The sequence below is a fragment of the Thunnus maccoyii genome, chromosome 18 (genome assembly GCF_910596095.1).
Source record: "Thunnus maccoyii chromosome 18, fThuMac1.1, whole genome shotgun sequence".
NCBI lineage: Eukaryota > Metazoa > Chordata > Actinopteri > Scombriformes > Scombridae > Thunnus > Thunnus maccoyii.
In genome coordinates this window covers 19,732,158-19,754,021 of record NC_056550.1, presented here as the reverse complement: position 1 = coordinate 19,754,021, position 21,864 = coordinate 19,732,158, and the positions used below count along the sequence as shown (strand labels likewise).

The 21,864-nt window shown below is 38.5% G+C and overlaps 1 protein-coding gene across 1 annotated transcript; it reads right to left on the bottom strand.

Moving 5' to 3' along the window:
• Window positions 1-1,199: 1,199 nt before the first annotated feature.
• On the bottom strand, window positions 1,200-21,486 carry usp31 (ubiquitin specific peptidase 31). Its single transcript, XM_042392882.1, has 16 exons — window positions 20,225-21,486; window positions 19,728-19,859; window positions 19,196-19,290; window positions 18,999-19,091; window positions 18,736-18,871; window positions 18,185-18,332; window positions 17,916-18,096; window positions 17,605-17,716; window positions 17,364-17,458; window positions 16,165-16,242; window positions 14,636-14,765; window positions 14,093-14,212; window positions 12,529-12,754; window positions 12,242-12,400; window positions 11,055-11,207; window positions 1,200-9,658 (listed from the first exon to the last, which is right to left on the bottom strand). Exons 1-16 carry the CDS (start codon window positions 20,747-20,749, stop codon window positions 8,169-8,171), a joined length of 3,873 nt encoding a protein of 1,290 aa, XP_042248816.1. The 5' UTR covers window positions 20,750-21,486; the 3' UTR covers window positions 1,200-8,168.
• Window positions 21,487-21,864: the final 378 nt, after the last annotated feature.

The window sequence follows — 21,864 nt, the reverse complement described above, 5'->3', positions numbered from 1 at the left end:
TACTTTACATGAGTATGTCATATACTTCATATACGACATACCACATGCCATTATACACAGAATAGTAGCTGTACTTTACATGATTTACGCTGCTAATACTTTCACTTAAGTAAAATTTGGAAAGACTTTAACTTGTAATGGAGTATTTTCACATTGTAGTATTGCTATTTTTACTTAACTGATTGCAGCTTCAAAAGAAACTTAAAGACATTACTGGTGGCCCTGATCACTAGTGATCATTTTTTGCATAATGAGCATAAAGATCAAATCAATAAATGGAAGAATTAACAACAAATGAAACAATAATGGCTCAAAGCTAGCTGTTAGATACAGAAGGAGCATACTGTTTACAGACAGCAGCTCATCACTTTACTTCCTGCCTGGTTGAAAGAAACCTAAAATCTGATTTGTTTCAAAGTATTGACTTAAAATGATCTTGAGCCAAGAACATGAATTGAAATTCTTATTGTTTATTAAAACAAAACTAATCTAATATTTAGTTCTCAACCAAACAGTGTCAAAGGTGTTAAACGACAAGTGGACACCCCTCTTAAGAGTTAAAACTGAGCTCAGACATGCATCTGCACATCTCAGCTCCTGCACCTCCATATTCTGCGGCCAGCAAAGGCTTGAAATAATAATCCTGTCCAGAAATTTAGAGCCGCTCATGTATTGCACAGCCTTGAGGTCTCAGATAATAAAGTCTCTGCAGCAGTGAGACAATGAGCAGTAGATTTGTGTGCTCACACACACTTGCCCAACCCTTGCTGGATCTAAAGTTGATAAGGGGGGGGTGGGGAGGCATTTAAAAATTAAAATTAAAAAGGGCTTCAAATTGTGTCTCAAACTTGTGACAGCTGCAAGAACACAAACGCTTTTGTAAAGGCTGACTGTTGGACAGCCTTGCACATATACTATTGAGTGGTTGCACTCATTATTGGCTCAAGGTAAGTTCACAGACTTTTCTGACATTAATCAATGTGAAGTTGTGAAACAGTAATGTAGAGATCTCTGTAACTTTAATGTTCAATTATTTTTTATGCTGAATCAATGAGTTGAGCTACATGTTGTATAGAGGCAGGCTGAGGGCCCATTTGTTAGAGAAAAGCTCCCTCTAGTGTAAGAATAAAAATAACCTCACTCTACATAGACGAACCCTGTTGCCCTCATCAGGGGCATTATAAAACAAGACACCACTGTAACTCTTTGAATATTTTTAATCAGATTTTTCATTTTGCATACTTGCATGGGTAAATCAACAAACAACAAAGTATATACACATTTGTCCTTTTGGAGAAATACAAAAAAAGTGCATACATGATAACAAAAGAGAAATAAATTAACATAGAAGACTTTGACACAGTCTAGTGTACTTGCTTGAAATTACTGAATGTCAAAACACTTTTCTCAACGCTTAAAAAATATAAAAACTTAAAAGAGAAACTCAACAGGCAAATGCTGGAGGAGAGGCCCTAATGTAATTTTTCTTTTTTTAAAAAAAGAGTTGGCCAGTACAGTCGATGCAGATGTCAATAACAACCTCATGTACAATAAGGAATACAGTAAAACAGCCTTAATAGGTGAAAAAATTCTCAACAATTGCAACATACTGTATTTTACAAATGCTTTAGGACTGATCATTTTTAAAAAGACATAAGTAAAACACAAAAAGATCAAATGGCAGACACTTTAGCACTGTAGTGTTTTTAATGTTAGCTTAAAAATAACATCCATTACAGTTAGATTCCTACTCCAGTTGGTTGGAAATGACATTCATTCATTACGCAGCCCCTTGGTTTCTGTATCATCACAAAGATACAAACGATCCAATACAATTTGTTTTGCTTAAGGCTTCTGAAAAGTTTAAATATCATTTGTTTGTGGTGGTTTACATCTGAAAAATGTCCTCAAAAGCCACATCTATCTGACCAAAAACAGTTTTACTCAAAACTAACAATTTAAGTTCCTTATTTTGAGTCTTTAATATTATTCAATGCAGCTGTACAGCATCTGCAGAATCTTAAGGCTGTGGCTCAAATGTAGGATTTAGCTATTTCAGTTTAAGTGGTTTTTGCTAACTTTGATTTAGTGGTAAAACTCCTACACAAAAGTTGTTGCAGATAATAGAATTAATTAATGTGTTTCACCTTGCAAAAGTAGAACTTTTTGTGACTCGGTTAAACAACTACGAAAACAAAACAGCCGTGTCACAACAATAACTTGATGCGGGATTCTCTAATCTTAATTAACTTCTGCTAGGAAGCCTAAATGCATTTTCGCAACTAGACTGAATAATGTTTTATACCCACTTCAACAGTCATCAGAACAGAGTCGCACTGCTTTAAAGCATGTTTGGAAGATGCTGCTTGTTTACTGATAAACTGTCTGTTTTGAATCAAAAAACTAATAAAATCACATTATGACTAAAATGATTGATGTGGCAGAAATACTACAAAAAGTATTAACTGAACATTTACATTTTAATGTCACTGTTCATTACATACTGTAATATAAAACTATAAATGTGTTATTTTACTTTATTGCATTTTGATGTATATATTTATATGAGTTTAGGGATTGGCCACATCTTTGATGCGACTGAGAACATTTTAACAGAAGGGTCACAAACTATTATCACTTGGAAGTGAATCAATAGAAGGCTTTTTCACAATACGTACATACATAAATGATGCTATTTAGTAAAATTATCGCATCCATAGTGTTGTCTCTGCTGGTGTACAACAGTAAATCTTTAACATCTTGTCAAGAAAAAAAGACTAACCCACCAATTTGGCAGGAGCACCCAGAGAGCACAGATCAGCAGAGTTAAAATAAAATCAGAAGAAAAAAACAAAAACAAAACATGAACATTACATGGTAAAAACAATTATGGCATTAAATAGTATTTAACATAGGCAAGTGTTTGTGTGTTTAAGTTTTTTCTCTGTACAGATGAAATATTCTGTAATTTACAATTTCTAAATATTGGAATGGTGTGCAAATGAAGCTATGGAATATACCAGCCATGCTCTGCTCTCTACTTTACACAGCAGCAGATTCTTGCATAGTTAATGAAATACATGCATTAGCGTTTCCATGCAATACTGCATTCCTTAATCATTCTCAATTCTGTACACTGACAACAAATAGGAAAAAAAAAAAGACAATAACTGCAGTGAAGAAAGCTAGAGAGGAAAATCAATCATGTTAAGATGTGGATTCATTTTCTCTTACATTTACATTGATTTTCAACATCTTGTTTCAACATATGGATTAATTAGTTAGATCTACTTCTCATATGGACTACAGCACTCAACTGGTCTTCGATGGCCTTTTGAACTCACAGAGGTCAGCCATGTCACACTTTTTGCTTATTCAAACTTCAGACTCTTTAGCCTGATTGATAAACAGCAAACTATAAGATTATTAAATTATTGCTTTACCACTAGTATGTTGGTCAAGGCAAAATAAAACAAAACATCCTACTTAATCTAAGTTTAATGTTTGTCACTGAATGACGGCAGTTACCTGTCATATAATACAGGATCCAAGTGATACTACAGACATTCAAATCTTACATCGGGCTCTACAGCAGCTCTGCAAAACCCTACAAACCACCTGGCTGCTACTGAATGAGCTGCTGAACCATCACATCTCATCTTATCTCATGTTGAAAAGGATACTGTAACATGGGCTATTATTTAGTGGGCAATGTGGTGGCTACTAACACAGCTGTTAGAGGTGAATGAAAAATCATATATTATAAGAAATATACAGAATGACCCACACCGTATCATTCCCAAAACAAAGTTAATATAAATAACTATCAAATGTAAAAAAAAGTGAAGTGGCATCAAGATCATAATGTACGGGGTTATATCTACATGAATGGATTACTAATCCAATAAACTGCTTTTCTCGCAAGTGGACAAATGGACAAACAAGTGAGTGTAATGGCATGGTGCAGTTCTAAAATTCACACCGGCCATTACAACTTAATTACAGACTTTAAAAACAGGCAAACAAGACGGTGAAAGCCACAATTACATAAAATTGTCCTGCTTTGTTCCGAGGTGCCGTGTACATGGCTGCAATTACAGGTTCCTGATAGATTATAATGTTACATAGAAAAGAGCAGCTACAGGAAAACCACCTCATTTAAACAATTTAAGGATGTTATTGTTCTATGGTCTTACACAGGAGATGAAGATAATTCATGTTTGGTTTGTGTTTTCTTGTGTCCATGGCCTAATTAGTATTCTTAACAGATTACTGTTAATTTAAGTAAAACATTCCTGTGTAGGATTTGGGTAAATAGTGATGCCATAGAGCAACTGGTGAACAATCTTTTTACAAATAATAACGTCTAGTGAGAAAACAAGCTGTAGCTTTCAAGTTGATACATGGCTATGTTGCCTTACAGTTTATTTTTCAATCATGATATGCAAAAGATCGTTAAGAAAATTTGATTTGGACTGGTTACTTCAAAAGCAAACCTCTCTGACCAAAAACAATGGCACCCATTTGAATCCAGGCACATCAAGTGTGTCGATTTGTTTAAACTTGTACAGGCCAATCAAATAACATACTTAAATCTTTAAATTGGGTGGTATTTTCCTTTAAAACCATCTGAGAACCAATGTAAACCTTGTAGGTGCTACACAGAGAAATATTGTATAGTTCAAAGATTATGTTAATGTTTAAAATAAAAACTACCGACTAATGGTTAAGTTTTAATGGCATAACCACATTCATTCATTAAAAACATACACTATGCTGGCATCTAATGTATGTATATTGCAATTGCAAGTGGGGTATTTCTACAATGATACAGCTGATTGTTCAAAATGTGGCCAGCAAGCATCGTGGCAGCTGCAGCTGTAACAATATGCTTTTATCATTTTACTGCAAAACAAATAGGCCATGCAGTGTCTGATAGCTGAGAAAATTCAACCTAATGTAGTTCTATGATCAATTAAACGGCTCAATATCAATGTTCTGTTTCAGTCTGATAAAGAGAAAAAATGTCAAAGTATTGTCTTCTCCAATGAGGTACCACAGGTTATGATAAACGCTGCCAACAGGTTTCTAGTTCACTGAAGTGTGTGGTCACAGTTCTGAACATCAGCATGTGAAAATATGCTCATTTAAGAAATATCAGTGCCAGAAGAGCAGTGGCTTGTTACAGCACCAGGTGTAGTAAAGGGGTGATTTCTTCAAATGACCCCTGAAACATTGAGATGAATGTACCCTTTTACCATTTCAAGTCTAAGGCCTGTTGACACTACTTTACGATATGTCTTGAAATCATGTACAGACAACATATTAAAAATGAGATAATTACATTGTTAAGTTAGTGTGTGTGTGTGTGTATATATCACTGTTCTGGGAAAAAGAAAACTATTTTATCGATACTTTATCTATACAAAGTGCGAACAACATTCCTACTCAGTGATGCATACAGTAGTGGACTACTATGTTGCCAAAGGCAATTACTTGTTTCCATGTACAGCATAGAGAGGCAAAGTCCCTCCCCTCCCACTAGACCACCATGCGACCTTATTTTGGAAAACATGCGTATGGTAACGGTCAAACAGCGAGAGACAAATCATTTTTTGATCCCGTTTGTGCCATGAATTACACATCAGATGTTTGTCAATTTAAAAGATCATTTTGCAAGTCCACAAAGTCATAGTTTGTCATAAAACTGTTAAACTATAAGATGGTGAAAATATTTAATTAGAAAGACGATACATGCAAAATTTGTGCAAGTAACTTCATAACTTTCTCTCCCCACAAGCTACCCAGAGCCGCTCAAGCTAACGTTAACACGATGCCTGTGTGTTTTGTACTAGGATGTAGTCCTTTCGCTTAGCTGCAGCTCTCAACATGGCCAGACTTGTAGTGATTTTCACCTCTTTTAATGCTTTTAATAAGTGAAATGCCAAAGTGCCAAAGCGACAGCCATGTTGATATGTGTATGTGTGAAGTCTTAAATACTAATGCATCATTTGAGGTTGACGCAATTGGAATTTAACTGTGTTTGCACAATGACAATAAAGTTATTCCATCATGTTGGTGTTGGTGATGTATATTGTGCGAGACGAGGGATGTAGTTCACTGAGCGGTTTCACACAAAACTAAATGGTACTATTTTTACACATAACTTTTTTAAACAGAGAACTTTTTGTGGTGATATAAATTGACAAACATCATATGTGTAATTCATGGCACAATTCAAACTGGATCAAAAAATCGTCTCTTGTCTTTGACTACTGTACACATTTTTTTCTGAAAAAAGGTCCCATGGGGGACAGTGGAAGGAGAGGGACTTTGCCTCTTTATCGAAAGGCGCTTAAGATCATTTTCATCTTGCTCATGGAAACGAAAATATGAGTATATACTATATACTTTCTGTACAGACCAAAGACTGTATATAAAGATGGATGACGCGTCTCTACTTCCTGCCACTATGCAAAAGTGAAGCCAAAACATCTTGTTTAACCAATTAAAACAAACTTATCAGAAAAATGAGCATTTGAACAAATGTCAGCACGATAATAATTACCTAAAATGATGGAAACCATCTTTGGGGAAAAATTTATTTGACATGAATTTTGATTTTTTAACGTTTGGCTTAGGTCCCATCCGCTAACATGGAGGGGGCGGGACTTATGACCTATACTGCAGCCAGCCACCAGGGGGCGATCGAGATGTTTTGGCTCCACTTTTGGGGAGGTTTCATGTCGTCCATCTTTATATACAGTCTATGATACAGACACATCTATATATATACGTGTATATATTTATATACTTTGATTTTAAAGGGTTTCATTCCAAAACGCACCATCCTTTTAAGAAAAAAGTACTTAATTTCAATAAGCATTTAATAAAATACATTTCTATCATAAAACTACTAGTATTTAAACAAAAATAAAGTTTTAAAAGATCTGAAAACTTGTCTCAGTTTGTGTACCAATTCTAATTTTTTCTCACTGCAAATCTTTTTTCTGTTTTGGTCAAGGGCCTGCCATCACCTTTGTAGTTCTATTCTTTTAATGGTCATAATCAAGAAGTAAACTCCTCATCTGTCTTTTCATCTCCCTAATGATCCAAGATACTACCAAGACATGAAGCATGTGAAATAACTAAATCAGTACATTTAATCTACAAATGACTGTTCCTCCGCGCTCATATGGGCCCCTTTAACCAATGCATTAGGTGTGTGAGAAAAGATGGAAAAACAGATTGAAGGTTTTTACTTATTAGTGGTCAATTTGATCAGCTCAAATCAATCTATGAAAACTACTATGAACACTTTGCCACAATTATTTCGGAATGAAACTCTTTTGTGTGTGTATACAGTATATGTGCATGTGAGCATATCAACTGAGTTTCAGTATTTGTCCAGAGACTATTTCTTATGTTAAGGTGCCATACTCTCTACCGATTAAGATGCTTAAACGATAGCAGTGAGGTTGAAACAGCAACAACCAGCTTTTATAACAGGATCTAGCTTAAAACATTACTAGACAATATTTACTAGTCTTTTTGGTGCAAACTGAAAATACTTCTTACCACTTAATTTTTGCAACGTGTATTTAAAAAATGTCTAAAAAATGTTTAGCAAGCAAACTACTCATATTCGTAATGTTTGCAGCTATGCAAAGGCTCAAAAATTGGATTGCAAGATTCCACGGGCGACTTTAAACCTCAGTACAGATGATTACATAGGTCATGCTGTACAGATGAACTGAATACACGTGCCACACTTATGTATCCTCAATGCCAGAAAACAGCTAAGGTGTCAAGTTATTACCCTGCACTCAATTTTCTCACTCGTACCAAACTTGCTTATGCTCAAAGCTGTAATTGGTAACAATACATGATACATGGACGATATGAAATTAGCAGCATTCCAGGCGGCAAATTGTTTGGCACCCAAAATATCCAAATGACAAACAGATCTTTGCTTTTTATCCTGTACAGCTAAAAATAATCAAAGCTGGTTGCCTATATTCAAACCTCAAAAGGCACCGTACGCATCTGTTGCCAGTGTGCTACCACAACATCAAAAAATGTGTCCCTGTACAAATACATCTAGTGCTCACTGAAACTTAGGCACAAAGAAAATAGCTGCATTATGTAATATAACTACTATGGATATATCATTGAGGCCTCTGTGTTGTACGTGCAGGAGATTGCATGCTTGATGACAGCTTTCGGGAAGATGCCATCCTTTCTAGAGGCTTCTTCCCGTTTGAGGGAGACTTAAGACTTACTTCAGAAGTGGAAGACTTGGACTTGCCTACATGTAACAGAGTGCGACTGAGAGAGCTGGAGGGCTTGGAAGACTCCTTTGTCTCGGTCTTTGTCTCACCTCCATGAGTCTCTAAAGATGTCTGTGATGACACAGCGTCTCCTTTCTTTCCGTTATCACCACTGATGTCCTTGGCTTGTCCGTTCTGCTTGCATGTCCTCTCTGAGGCCTTTTTGGCAAGCAAGGTGCTTTTTCCTAAATCAGCCGACCGGCGGCTTTCCCTTTGTCGAAGGGCACTCTTAAAGAAAGACAACCCTTTTTCCTCGGATTTGCTGCTACGTTGCAGGTCTCTAGTGGATACGCTGGGTGAGCGCAAGCTCGTGACAGAAGAGCTGCTGCTGGAGCTCCTCACAGATCTCCTTTCAGGCCGGTTGCTTTCTCCAGTCTTAGACGGGGTAGAGCGGGCTACAGAGCTTCCTCTGAGATTGTCGACCAGAGGGCTAGTGTGCATAGAATCTCTGCTGTAGCTCCTTTCTACCAGTCTTTTCCGACTGCTCGTGGAGATTTTCTCAGTGACGCTGGAGCTCTTCTTTGCAGTTGGAGAAGGAGAAGCTGAGGACTGAGGTGTGGAGCGCACACATGGCTTATGTTGTGGTGTTGCCTCTAGAAGTTGAGTCGACTCCTTTGTTTTGGAGGGAGTCCCACTGGGTGTGGAAGTGCTTTTCTTGGCACTGACACTCTTCTCTTTAGTATTGCTCACCTTTTTGCCTTTCACAGGTGTACTGGAAGACGTCTCAGAAGTGGAAGTCTTAAGGGTTGAGCACAAACGTTTCTTGGAGGTTTTCTCTTGCTCCACTTTGGATGTCTTTGTGGAGCCTGTGCTTTCCGCCTTTGAGGCAAACCCTACGATACTGCTTTTGCGTTTCTGTTCTTTGGAGGGAGTAGCTTGGGTGGGGAGAATGTTTTGGTCTATAGCTGTAATCTGGTTGTTGTTTTCAGTTGGCTCATTTTTGGTGGTCTTCTTTTCCACTGGAGTGGGAGCCCTACAGTATATCATGTCTAGGAACCTTTTATTGTTGTCCTGGTCACTGAAGTTGCTCTCCGTCATAGACGAGGGAGTCCTGCTGCCAAAGTAGCGCTCATGTCTACTGTAGCTGCCAAAACAGGACGTGGAGACTTTGTCATCACAGGCCTCACCTATCCTCTCCAGAGGAGGTGAACATCGAGAGTCGAGGGAGAAACGTGAGGGTGAGTTGGATCTCATGTGCAGCTTCGCAGACAGAGACCAAGAGGGCTTTATCCCGCTGTCGCTGAAGGCTAAAGGGCTAGCGATGGATGACCTGGAGGACAAGCTCTGACGCTGAATGCTCCTCACAAAAGGGCGGACAGAGAATCCTCCTTAAAACAAGGAAACATTTCAGGAAGAGATTTAATTCTTGTTCGGGAAGTGCTGAAGACCCTGAACTCAGCTTCCATATGCAACTAATAAAATAAACTCATACAGTCTGGCATAACAAAAGGCACAAAACAGGACAAACCGTCATACTGCTTTTCATTCTTCTTCCATAAATTAAGTTTTGCAGATTATACAGTATTATTTTAATTTTAATTATGATGACCCAATCACATTTTGTTTTTATACAGGCATCAATATTTAAATGTTGTATTAAATGAATTAGTCACAGCTTTGCCTGCATAATTTCTGCCTATTTAATTTCCTTCTACTCACCATTTTGGCCTATGGGTTAACATTGTATTTATGAAGTACCTGGAGCTATATGAATAGTTTTAATTAATTTACTCTTTCACTGATGCACCTCTATAGTGACATGAACATCGTCAGGGTTTCACACAATTTTTTTTTTTATAACTGAGGGGAACCTCTGCCTGAAATAAAGCCCACCTCTGCTAAAATCATAAAACATGTAAGCACTTGTTTTAAAACATAAAAAATAAAACATTAACCTTTAAAGAGGTGCTATTTTCACACTGAAAATCCCATACAGTTAATTAATCTTGTTATTTTTAGGTTGTCATCTAACTAAATTGATGATGAACTGACCACCACCCTGTACATTTATGTAAGTTGTGTAAACCTACTACAACCTGCCTACAACTTTACTATTATAATGAGAACTGATGCCACAATTTAATGATCTGAGCACTGAAACACGTAAGTACTGAAAAACAGGAAATATATTAAAATACATTACACATAATTTGGAAGCATTATCCATAGTCAGATCTGTGGAAACCAGAGTGAAGTACTAGTTTAGCTGGCCACATTATTAGAAAGGCTGCTGATCCTGCACTCTGGAGAGTAACAGAGATCCTACATTTATATTAACCACAAACAGCAGCCCAAGCCAACGTCTGACTCACTTTGTATTCACCCCATGTGTGAGGTTACAGATTGGCATTTGAACTATTACACTAAGTTTTAACTATTACACTCTTGGTACAAAGGTTTGTGTTGCTAATCTTAAGGTGGAAAGCAAAGCTGTCTCTTTGAAGCCATTTAGTCTGTTTTCATTTTGTCATTTAGGTCTATAGATAGATCATCTGATATGTGTATGTTGTATTTTTATTGGTTTTGGTCACCTAAAAAAAGGTCTAGTTTCATCTTGTGAATGAATAATCAAAAAAAAAGCAATATCTTTGACCTGAAATTTAAAAAATGAGTCAGAAGACTTGCTGTATATAATAAAAATGTACATAAAGGCATCACAACAAAGAATTACAAGCTGGTAAAACTGTATTAATTAAAAGCATATAAATATGAGCATCGTCTCACCATCATCTTCACTACGTTCTCCAGGAAACTCTACTGACTCAGCCAGTGAAGCCAGAGAAGTGCGTCTGGATGAGGCTCCAGAGGCCAAGCTAGCAGGCCTACTACCAGGCAACCTGTTGATCCAGTGGTCACACAGGGACGAACTGGTGGAACCTGTGTTAAAGACAATAAAAATTCCAGTTTCTACAAACTTTGAAAGCCACAATGAAGCAGTTTTTTTATTCAAATAATACGATAAGAAAACCCCAAAAAAGGTCTGAGTCAGTTGCTGAAGGCTGCCGTCACAGTAAGGAGAAGATCTAAACTAAAGATTTAATGTTAAAGATCAAAGTAACAGCTCTAAAGATACTGAGCGTCATCGACAAATATCTTATCTTATCTTGTAAAATGTCCGGTGTAACTGGTAACACCGGTTTATTAACGAGTTTATTAACCAGTGGGAAAATTTCCTCACCCTGTCATCATTAGTGCAAATTTATTTCTTTTGCCTTGCCATGTCTGTGTTTGATGAGATCATACAGAAACTGTGTGTATCTTCTGCAAATTGGCTGTGAACATCTAATATCTAAATATGCAGAAAAAAAAGAGAGAAATCGAGTGAGTTAAAAATGGTTTAACTCGATGTGTTATCTGAAAAAGGTTAAATTAAAAGCTGGTCTCTGTGGTCGGTTAGTAAATTTGAGGCTTCCCCTTGAGGGTTGAAGGTTTTTTTCTGGACCAATTTCAGGTTGCATTCCGACATAGATAAAAATGATAAAATTCACATCAGTGGAATTACACTCTCGGGGAAGACGTTTTGAGTAGGCGGGTGGGCTTATTTTGGTGTAATTGATATCTGTAGTGTGAGTTTATGTCCGCAGGGAAAGGAGATTCTGAAATGCTTCTGGCTCCAGAGATCTAGGCGCCAATTAATTGTGTACACGGGTTCATTTATTATGAATAAATAAATGGATATTCTCAAATTGCCTGATTAAAAATAAAAATAAATCAGACTAGAAGGGAGCGGAGACTTTTGGATGCTGCAACCAGATGTGTGTGTCACTGCAACCAGTCTGGATGTAACAGTTACTACAAATACATGATAATGTTAATGTAAACACTGCAATAAAACTCTACCTTCCTCAAAATATGATTTACATTTCTAAATACATCAGGTATCAGACACACAATGGGAGATTAACACTGACCTGCAACAGAGCTGTTGGCTGACCAGGAGGGAATAGCAGTCCTGCGCTGGTAAAACAGTATATAGGCCGTCTGCTGACATACGTCATCATCAGCTACTGGTGAAACCTCACTGTCATCAAAGCAGTACCACTGACCATCAATGGAGTTCTTACAGTAAGCTGTGAGCAAAAAGCAAAGGGAGGAATGAGTTGAAAATGGATGACGAACACATGACTACACAGTCTAATTCTCCTACATCCTGATCATTTTCACATACAGCCTTTATATTAACTGCTACATGTGTTACCTGTGTAGTGGCCTCCGTGCATATTCCCGTGATGGTTGCACACAGCGTAGAGGTCATACAGGTAGTCATCAGGGTTTCTTCCCAGGCCGTACGGTCGTCTCCATGGTGACCAATGGGAAGGTAAACTCCAGCTGCTCTGGCTTCTTTTAACCACATGAGGTGCCATGTCCATGCCCATCAGCGGGAACTTCACCATGTTCTGCATCTTCACCCTCCGATCCCCCTCCTGAGAGAGAGGGAACGACATACAGATTAGCAACTGAGGGATAACTGCAGCTCACTTAGTGGTTGCAGCAGTGATACATTTTTCCTTTTTCAGTTTATTGGAGATTAAAATACATTTTGCCTAACCTATAAATGATGTAAGCATCAGAAAATAAAATGAAATTAATAAACACATCAAGTGGGGCTTGAAGTTTTTTCAATATTAGTGCAAACATGATCAGTACAGATAAACAACTTTTCATTACCTTTAAGTACTTTGAGAAGTAAACATATAAACAAATGAAGAACTTTGCTAAAATAAACTGACCAAATTTTGATTGTAAATCAGGAAATGTCTCATCTAGGGCTGCAACTAATGATTATTTTCATTACCGACTAATAAATAAATGGTTAAAAATGTTGATCGCTGTTTCCCAAAGCCCAAGATGCAACCTCAAATGTCTTGTTTTGTCCCGACCAACAGTCCACAACCCAAAGATATTCAGCTTACTATCATAAAAGGATAAAAGAAACCAGAAAATATTCACATTTATGAAGCTGGAACAAGGGAATTTCTGCATTTTATCTTAAACTAGAAATATCGCTGTGCGGTTGTATGTCTCTGCCAACCAGTTAAGTTGCATCCAAGTCTGTCCGGACTCATAATATTTGTAGTGAAGCCTCTGAAGGAATTTAATAAAAGTTATTATGTGTATTTTCCTTTTATGTGTTCACATGTTTGGCCAATAAAGATGATTCTGATAGAACACAAAGTTGTAGCCACGACAGCACACAAAGCTTCAGATATGGATGTTGCTGCACAGAAGCTTCAAATTCTAAAACACAGATGGTTCACACACATCTTCAACCCGGCAGCACAGAAGATTTACACAATCACATTAGTGTAACCAATTCAGTATCCGACCAAATGTGAAATATGGTCACAATCTCCCCTTCTGTTTCTGAGTTATGGCGTTAAATAATGGCCAGAAAAGATTTTTTTGCAAAACAGTAAAGTTGATCTTTGTCCTTTTGGATATAAAATGTCATCACATTTTATCCTATTAGACATTTGTGTGAAGCTTTGTCATAATTAGCTTATGAATTCTTGAGTTATGTCCAAAAATGTGTTTTTAGAGGTCACAGTGACCTTTGACCACCAAAATCTAATCAGTTCATCCCATCAGCGTGCCAAAAAAAGCACTGAGATGTGATACCCGGCTCTAAACTTCAGAATTCCAACATTTACTTCAAATCCAATAAACACAGATTAAGGAGAGCAAGTCCTTCTCGCTCTTGACAATCAGAGAGTATTTGAACAGTGATTTCTACTGATCTGTGTTGAGATTAGCTGAAATACCTGTCTGAACCTCTTGAGATGCAGTATGAGCACATCCGGCAGCGTCCACAGGCTGAGCTTAATGCGGCCCTGCTGCAGCTGCTTGCAGTGGGGACAGCGCCAGGCATCGTCTGGGGCCAGCTGAAACACACACACACACACACACAGAGCACAAAACAGCGCCCATCAAGGACAAGCTCCGACCACACTGCTTATAAAATAGGCCTCACACAGGATGAGGCCCTGAGTTTTTCCTCTCTATTCTCCTCTTAGAGCAGTCGCAGGCAAGTCAAACCACAATGTATATGTAGGTCTTTGCTTAGAATTTCTAGTTTATTCCAAACATAGCATTAGGAGTCAAATACCCAGCAAAACCACAGTGAGTGAAAGGCTTTTCAAACTTCAGATCAAGAATAATAAACCCGTGGGGAGGAGACAAATGTGAGGCTATATTTCAAAATATACTTATCACTGACATGTGCCAAGGCAAATCTATTTATTTGCTAATGTCAAACTACTGACAGAGCAGTAATCGACTGTGTGTTTATGTATGTGCGCCGTTACCTGCTCCTCCTTCGTGTAGAGCTGAAAGCACTGAGCGAGGGTGCAGGCCTGCGGCTGATGATGCTGTTCCCTGTGCAGATAAACACTCTCGGCGTCAGGGATGTACTCTTCCTCGGTGTGTCCAAACAAACTGTGGGGGGAAAATAAAGCACAGTCGTCCATTCATTCGCCGACGTCGTCATGTGAGGATCATAGGATCTGCTTTGAGATTTTGGTGAAATTGTTTTTCTATATCGAACTAAAATATTTAATTAAGCTCACTGAAATGTCAGAGGTTGATGTGGTTGTTTAACACAGAATACCAGTTGGTCTTATGATCTATTGTCTATGTATTAAAACACAGAAAAAGGTTGAGAGCAGCTTCACAAACTTAAACAAACGTTTACAGGTTTGTAAGGAATTTCCTGCATATACTTTGGAGCCGACTTGGAAAATTGATTAAAAAGTAAACTTGTCATCAACACATGACTTCTGATCAAGATGTGACTTCTATTTGACTACCAACGGGTGTGTATGTGTCTTCACCACACGACAGTAATTAGCTTAAGTGAGGCGACTGAGCAGACGTTTTGTTGATTGTGTAGTTGGACCCACAGACTCTGGTGTTTACTTGGTTTAAAAAACACAACTGTTTCAAATTAAGCACATCTGTTAGTAGATTCAGTAAGTTTATTTTTCAAAAGCAAATAGTGTGAAGAATAGCAGTTAGAGAAAAATGTTGGGAGGGATCTACACTGAAGGGCCTCGAGAGAGGGTGAGTCTTGTATAATAGCTCAGTTTAAGACTGAAGTGCTGCTGAACTTGACAGTTAGTCTTTTCAGAAGTCCTGCGCGGTTTAACGACTGTCACCTTCAATTACTCTCAGACGTTACCACACCTTCACCTGCAAAATTGTGTCCTTAACTGACAGATGAAGGTGTGGTGATGCTTGAGTGAGTTTATTTTAGTGACTGGCAAGCAGGAATGTCAGGTTGTGAAAACGAGGATTTAGCAATGAAGGGTCAAACCTCGGTAAGGTTTTTGGCCGTCCTATCAGGGCCCACCGATACTTTGATTCAGTGCGTGATAACGTTTGTTCTAACTTCTCGTCTCTCTCGTGGCTGACACACACACACACAGCTGCAATGTTGAGGCATATTTTTTCATAAATTTTAGCATTCAAAAGTCATCAATTGTGCTTTCTACATAATTGCTTACAAGACAAATCTTATTAGCCTTAGTAAATAAATGGCTTTCAATTAAAATTCTAGAAAATTACACATTAAATGCCATATCTACAAAGCAACTGACGAGTTATTAAAATCAGTGGTTGAACCAGTTCCATTGTTTAATCAAATGTCATTTGGTCTCCCAGACTAACAGTTTTGCAACAAACAGTCCAGCTTTTTGAAATTCAATATATTGTTCCCAATAAAGATTACTGCAAACAAATGTCAAAAGGTGGAATTTGTTTAGTCTGTACAAAGCAAAGGCAAAACAAAAATGGACGGAGCAGAGAACCCCAGTAAATATTAATCTTTTTCACTCACTAGTCCTTGGTCTCTTTGTCCCACTCGACCACAATCTTCACATGTGGTGGCCCCCCCTGTCCACAGGACTTGTACGCTCTACGGTGAAAATAGAAAGAGTAGAAAACACATGACATATTTAAGCAGGTTAAATTTAAATTAGATTATACCCCTTAAGTTATGTAATTGCAGGCAAGTGTGAGAAGTCAGTGCTGGGTAAAGCTGTGTGCTACATGTGCAATTATGTGCAATTTAAGACAAAGTTTAGGACGTGTTTATCCAATACAAGAAAAAAAAAGAAGAAATAATTCGGTTATTCTTGAAAAACAGACGTAAGTTACAAGTTGAGACATATTTCTGCTCTTTTGTTAAGGTTATAGAACTGTGTACATGATAAACAAGTGTATATTTAAAGACATTCAGCTCTCTAAGGACCCATTTATCAATCACAGCAGTGACAAAAACAACTGTGATTTCTCTTTGATTCATGCGTCTTTATTGAGCAACACTGTTGTGGCTTGTTTTATTATTATGAAGTCATGCAGGCTACAACCCAAACTTGATAAACTGGCATTTTAACAAACAGTCAAAATCATGTCAGGGCACGTCAGCTAACCAGGCCTGAGAAGGAACAGAAGTGATGGGGCATGTTTGTAAAAATAAGATTTAACGAGAGGAGCGATACAATCTTGACCTCACCCCTATTAACCAACGTCATGCCTGTCTCAACGTTTGCGTGCACGTATGCAAACAGTGACAATGTCCCTGACATTAAGGCTTGAAAGGTGCCAGAAAACACTTTTTAAAAGACTTAACTAGGCATAAAAAATTCACCCTCTTAAAACAGATGTATAGTTTTGCTAAAATGACCGTGTTACTCTACTACAAACTATCTGATTCCATGATTTGGTTTCAAATATCTTTCAATTTCAATCCTAGTAAGGACTGTATTTCCTTGCCTGCAACACAGTGGATGAAACATTTGACTCTGCCTGTACTTGCTTCACAGGAAGAGGTAAAAAAAAAAAAAAAGATGGAAACAAAGTAAAATCTCATCCAAAGCTGAAAGGATCTGATTCAGTATCAATATGCAGATTCAAATGGGCTCCAGTAAAGTAATACAGTATTTTTATGCAACAGTAAGATGCCAAAAAAAACTCACAAAATGACATTTTAAGTCAGTCAGCCAGTTAACAGATATGTAAAATAGCAGCGCTGACCTTTCCACAGTCGGGTGACACAGTGGTCGCTCGTCTTGAGGAAGGAGGTAGGTGATACCAACGACGCCGACCACTCGGAGACTGAAAGGTCCCACCTGCACCCAGAGACGCAGTGACATAAAACACACCGCAGTCGATATTTTCTATTTACTAACATAATCCGAACAATGAAAGGAATTCCTGTCGCTATGTAATATCACTAGAAATAATTTAGATCATTTCACGTTTGAAATCTTCCTACCTGAATGTAAACCCCGGGTCTCAAAAGATGACGCATTTTCTCCAGGATCTCTTTCTGCAGAGCATCCCAGGTCACAGTGCGCTCCATGTACAGTACAAAAGGAAGACCGAACCTAAAACAACATAGGCACCGTTAGCTGAGTAGGGTTTGAACTACATGAATAATATTATAATAATGTAATAATACTGTGTTGCAATGGCATTCTAATATTTCTTATTGACATGAACATGGAAAAAAAAGGTTATACAGTCATAAGAAAGACAGAAGACATGGTGGCATCTAAGGATGGAAAATATTTGAAGTTGCTGTACCTCTTTCCTTGGTGGCCGGAACAAGCTCTGTTACACACCAAAAGGATCATTTTCTCTGGTCCCAGGTTTTTATTGGGTGATGCAGTAACAGGAGTCATGGCCCCCTGCATGAAAGATGGAGTCCTGCTGATTTCTGTCCCATATTTCAAGTTGTTATGATTTAGGTTTGCCAGAAGACTTCCTGCGAAAGGTAGAAAGACAGGTTTTGATAGTTTCCTTTGTATTATTTCCTTTGTATAATATTCCAAGAAATATTAAATATGAGTTACCTCTTTTTGTGCGTATGTTTTCCAGTTTAAACGTCTCTGGTGTCTCGAAGGCAAAGATGGAATCGCTCTCTTGAATGATGTCAAGATCGTCGTCGTCGTCGCAAAATGATCGATGAAAGCCGTCATAGTACATTTCAGTCAAAACAAACTGAAACAGGGAATAAGAAAGGAAATTTAACAACGTGTATCGCTAATAGTGTCTAATTTATTCAAGTGTTTCTACAGTTTTATTCCAAAAACAACACAAACATCACAACATCCCTCCTTATGCCCCCCCTTAACTGTCATTTACATGTACTCTCGTGGCATTTTCATCATGTCATTGTTCATTAACGTTGGCACCCAGCTGTTGCAGCCCTGAGGACAAATGTGTTTATAAATGTGTTACTCTCTTAACTACGTATCACATTCGCACTATTAAAAAAACTGGGCGTATAACAAACTACTGCTCAGAGGTAGAACTGGCTTAAAGAGTGTTGAGCTAACATTGTGTGACTGTAATACAGTCTCACTGTGGCAGACCCTGAGCTGGTAAGAGACAGAAATAGCACCTGGTCTATTGGGATCTTGGTCTCACGTGACACAGCATCTCTGAGGCGATAGACAGTGCTGTTGAGGGGCACCGCAACTCCAATCCTCATACAGTGAGAGTACTTCCCCTGGTAGACCACTGTCACATACAGGGGCCTGGCAAAAAAAAAAAAGGTAACACAGTTTACTATGCTGGCGGTGTTTTTCCTGCTTTAAAGCTATGATTTACATTTATTATACTTATAAGAGCAACATAAAGTATAAGTTTAAGGCTATTACTCACCGTGTGTGTGGTAGTGGGATGGGTAAGGAGATGCAGAGGAAGGGATCAAATGTATTGCTCTGCTTTTGGCAATGTGGGCAGGTGAGAGAAGACCTGTTGGGACAATAAAATAAAAAAAATAAACCTCTCAATGTACCAGATACATAATGTGACAATACTAACAGAACACAGAAGTTTTTATTAGATGTAAAGCTTACCTGTACTGAGCCTGAAACAGTTCTTGTACAAACGACCCAGCTGAGAGAGGAGGAGACGGCCCCTCAAGGCTTTGATCGTCTTCCTCAATAGGTGGCTGAACAAACACATGCAAGTTTTATTAGTCAGATTAATAAGTCATAAATAATGCCGGTCTATCAGGATGCATAAGCTACTTTGAAAGCCATACGGCCTCCTTATACTCTGTTATTATTGACTAATTCATGAGGATCAAACAGAAGCAAGACAAGGCAAGTCTGGCTTAGCTAGACCCTGAATGCAGTCTGTTGGTAAGATACACTAAGAGTGACCAGAATAATTTAAGCACTTCAGTTTTCCAGATCCCACCAACTGCACAGCTGAGCAATACAGGGGAAATATCCCATTTAGATTTTTATACTGATAATGTGATTTAAATTGTCTTTTATACATTTATAATCCAGGTCTCTACTGGTGAGCCACATACACTGAGCATCTTTCAATAAAAACACCAGAAAATGTCCATTACAGCACCAGTAAGTGTGTTAAATTCACCTTTATAGCAGGCCTGCTGTTGGGGACTGTGTTGAGGTCCTCGTGCACTCTGTCCAGCAGCCACAGAAGAAACTCTTGAGCATCATGTTGAGCATTCCCTTTAAACTGAGTGGCATTTTTTGACACAGCGTTCTGCAAAAAAATATGCATGACCAAAAAGTTACAATGTGTGCAACTGCAGATCTTTAACTTCATTTGTGTGGCAGTATGGTAAGATCATTTTTTAACTTCTTATACCTTCTTACATGCACACTTATGTTTCTAAAATCAGAACCAATAACAAAACACAAAACTTAAAAGGTACTTTAAATATCTACTAGATGTTTATCATAATGGCTTATCTGAAGAAGCACCAACATAACAAAAAATAAATCCTTTTCTACATGTCTACTGTATGTTGCCATTTAGATTTTTCCTTGATAAACACTGATTATAAAAGCACAGTGTCAGTCCACTTCTGACACTATCTCGCCTCGCATCATCCATGCCACTCTTACCTTAAAGTCCCTGCTATGTTGAGGGGTATACTCAAATGTCCATAAAGCCCGCACAAGTCCTGACAGTTGCTCTGTAACCTCTCCTTTGGCCAGGGGACCCTTCTTCTGCAGATGTACACCATTTGTCTTTGGTTTGTCCTCATTCAGCTCATCATCCTTATAGTGCTCCAAAACGAGGTACTCAGCAAAGAGTTCAGTGTTACTGAGGCACTGCAGGATTGCATTCATGAAGCAGGTGTTCCCGTGGTTTTTCAGACCGGACACTCCAGGAATCCTCTCTCCGGACAGGAATCCCCCGAGGTCCCCATCATCCATGGGCACATCCTTGTTTCCAGATTTAAACGTGGAAAATCCTCCATCATCTTTGTCATCCTCGGTTTGCACTTCAGATCCAAAGTGGGATAACGCTGATAGTGTCCTCAGGACTCTGCTCATGAAACTGCCCACAGAGCGCACAGAGCCTCGCCTGAACAGCTTCTTGCTGAAGCTCGACTTCTTGTCCTTGGTTGCGGCTTTGCAAGACATGATTTCCCTTTTCACAGGCGTCCAAACTCAGACAGATGTGTAGTGCAGAGCCAGAAACACCTCAGCGGCTTGCAATCTGCTGCTCCATCTCAAAACATGTAGACAGCAAACTCTTGCTGCTGGCAGCGATAGGTGAGTTAGCTAACCTTCTGATAACTAATAACATTTTAACTGAGGTGGCTCTCCCTACAGTATGCAGCGGTAATAGCGTTAACTTAGATGTTTAATTTCACTAATTAACTAAGTTATAACCTTGCCTAAATCAACATTGCTAATGTCAGTTGTTTCTGTCTGCAACTTGCTCCGGAGTTGCCTTGCTTTTGCGGTTTACTGTCCCGCAGCAGTGAATCAACATCGGCTCTTCTGAGAACGAAAACAGCAGTGTTGGCTGATTTAGCTAATGCTAACGCTAGCTACAATAACAACAAGAGCCACAGAAACCGCGACAGTCCAGTTCAGCCGAGATGTCCAACTCCAACAGAAAGTGACAGTCCGCCATGGTATGCAGCTAATAGCGTTCAAAGCAGAGAGTGTGTCAGAAATGTGGTTAACCTCACATTTCTCACATATTTGGAGGCACATTCGGGCTAAGCTACCAAATAGCAGAATCCTTCTACTTCTTCTTCTTCGTGTTGTTTGTGTTGGCAGCTGCTGAGCCAGTTTACAGGCGCATTACCGCCACCTGCCGGACCGGAGTTACAGCAGCAGCCTGGTTGTAAAATAAAAGTTTATCCGCCAACCCTGTTTCTTTTGAGTAGTTCACAACATACACTCACCGCCCACAAAAGTGTTCCTAATATTTTGTCCACTCCATTAACATACATGAGGGGGACAAAATATTAGGAACACCATTCAATATAAAGCACTGCAGTACACCACCACCACCACCACCCATTACGACGTCAATAATAAACATAGGGTAGAATTATCAACTTTCTGACAATGTCAACAAAAACTGGAAATGTATAAGCTTCACAAATGTATATTTCATGGCAGAGCTATTGTATTGGATTGCTTTAGATTGCACAGGTGTACCTACTGAAGCCGTCGGTGAGTTTAGAACCAGCCAACAATTGTAATTGGCAATAATTTAATTCTATATATTGATAAATTAT

Coding starts and splice junctions, on each gene's coding strand:
- usp31 (XM_042392882.1), bottom strand. CDS start 20,749: ATGTCTTGCAAAGCCGCAACCAAGGACAAGAAGTCGAGCTTCAGCAAG. Junction 18,333..18,735: donor CCAAGATCCCAATAGACCAG/GTGCTATTTCTG, acceptor TCCCTGTTTCAG/TTTGTTTTGACTGAAATGTA. Junction 9,659..11,054: donor AGAACGTAGTGAAGATGATG/GTGAGACGATGC, acceptor CCTTGTTTTAAG/GAGGATTCTCTGTCCGCCCT.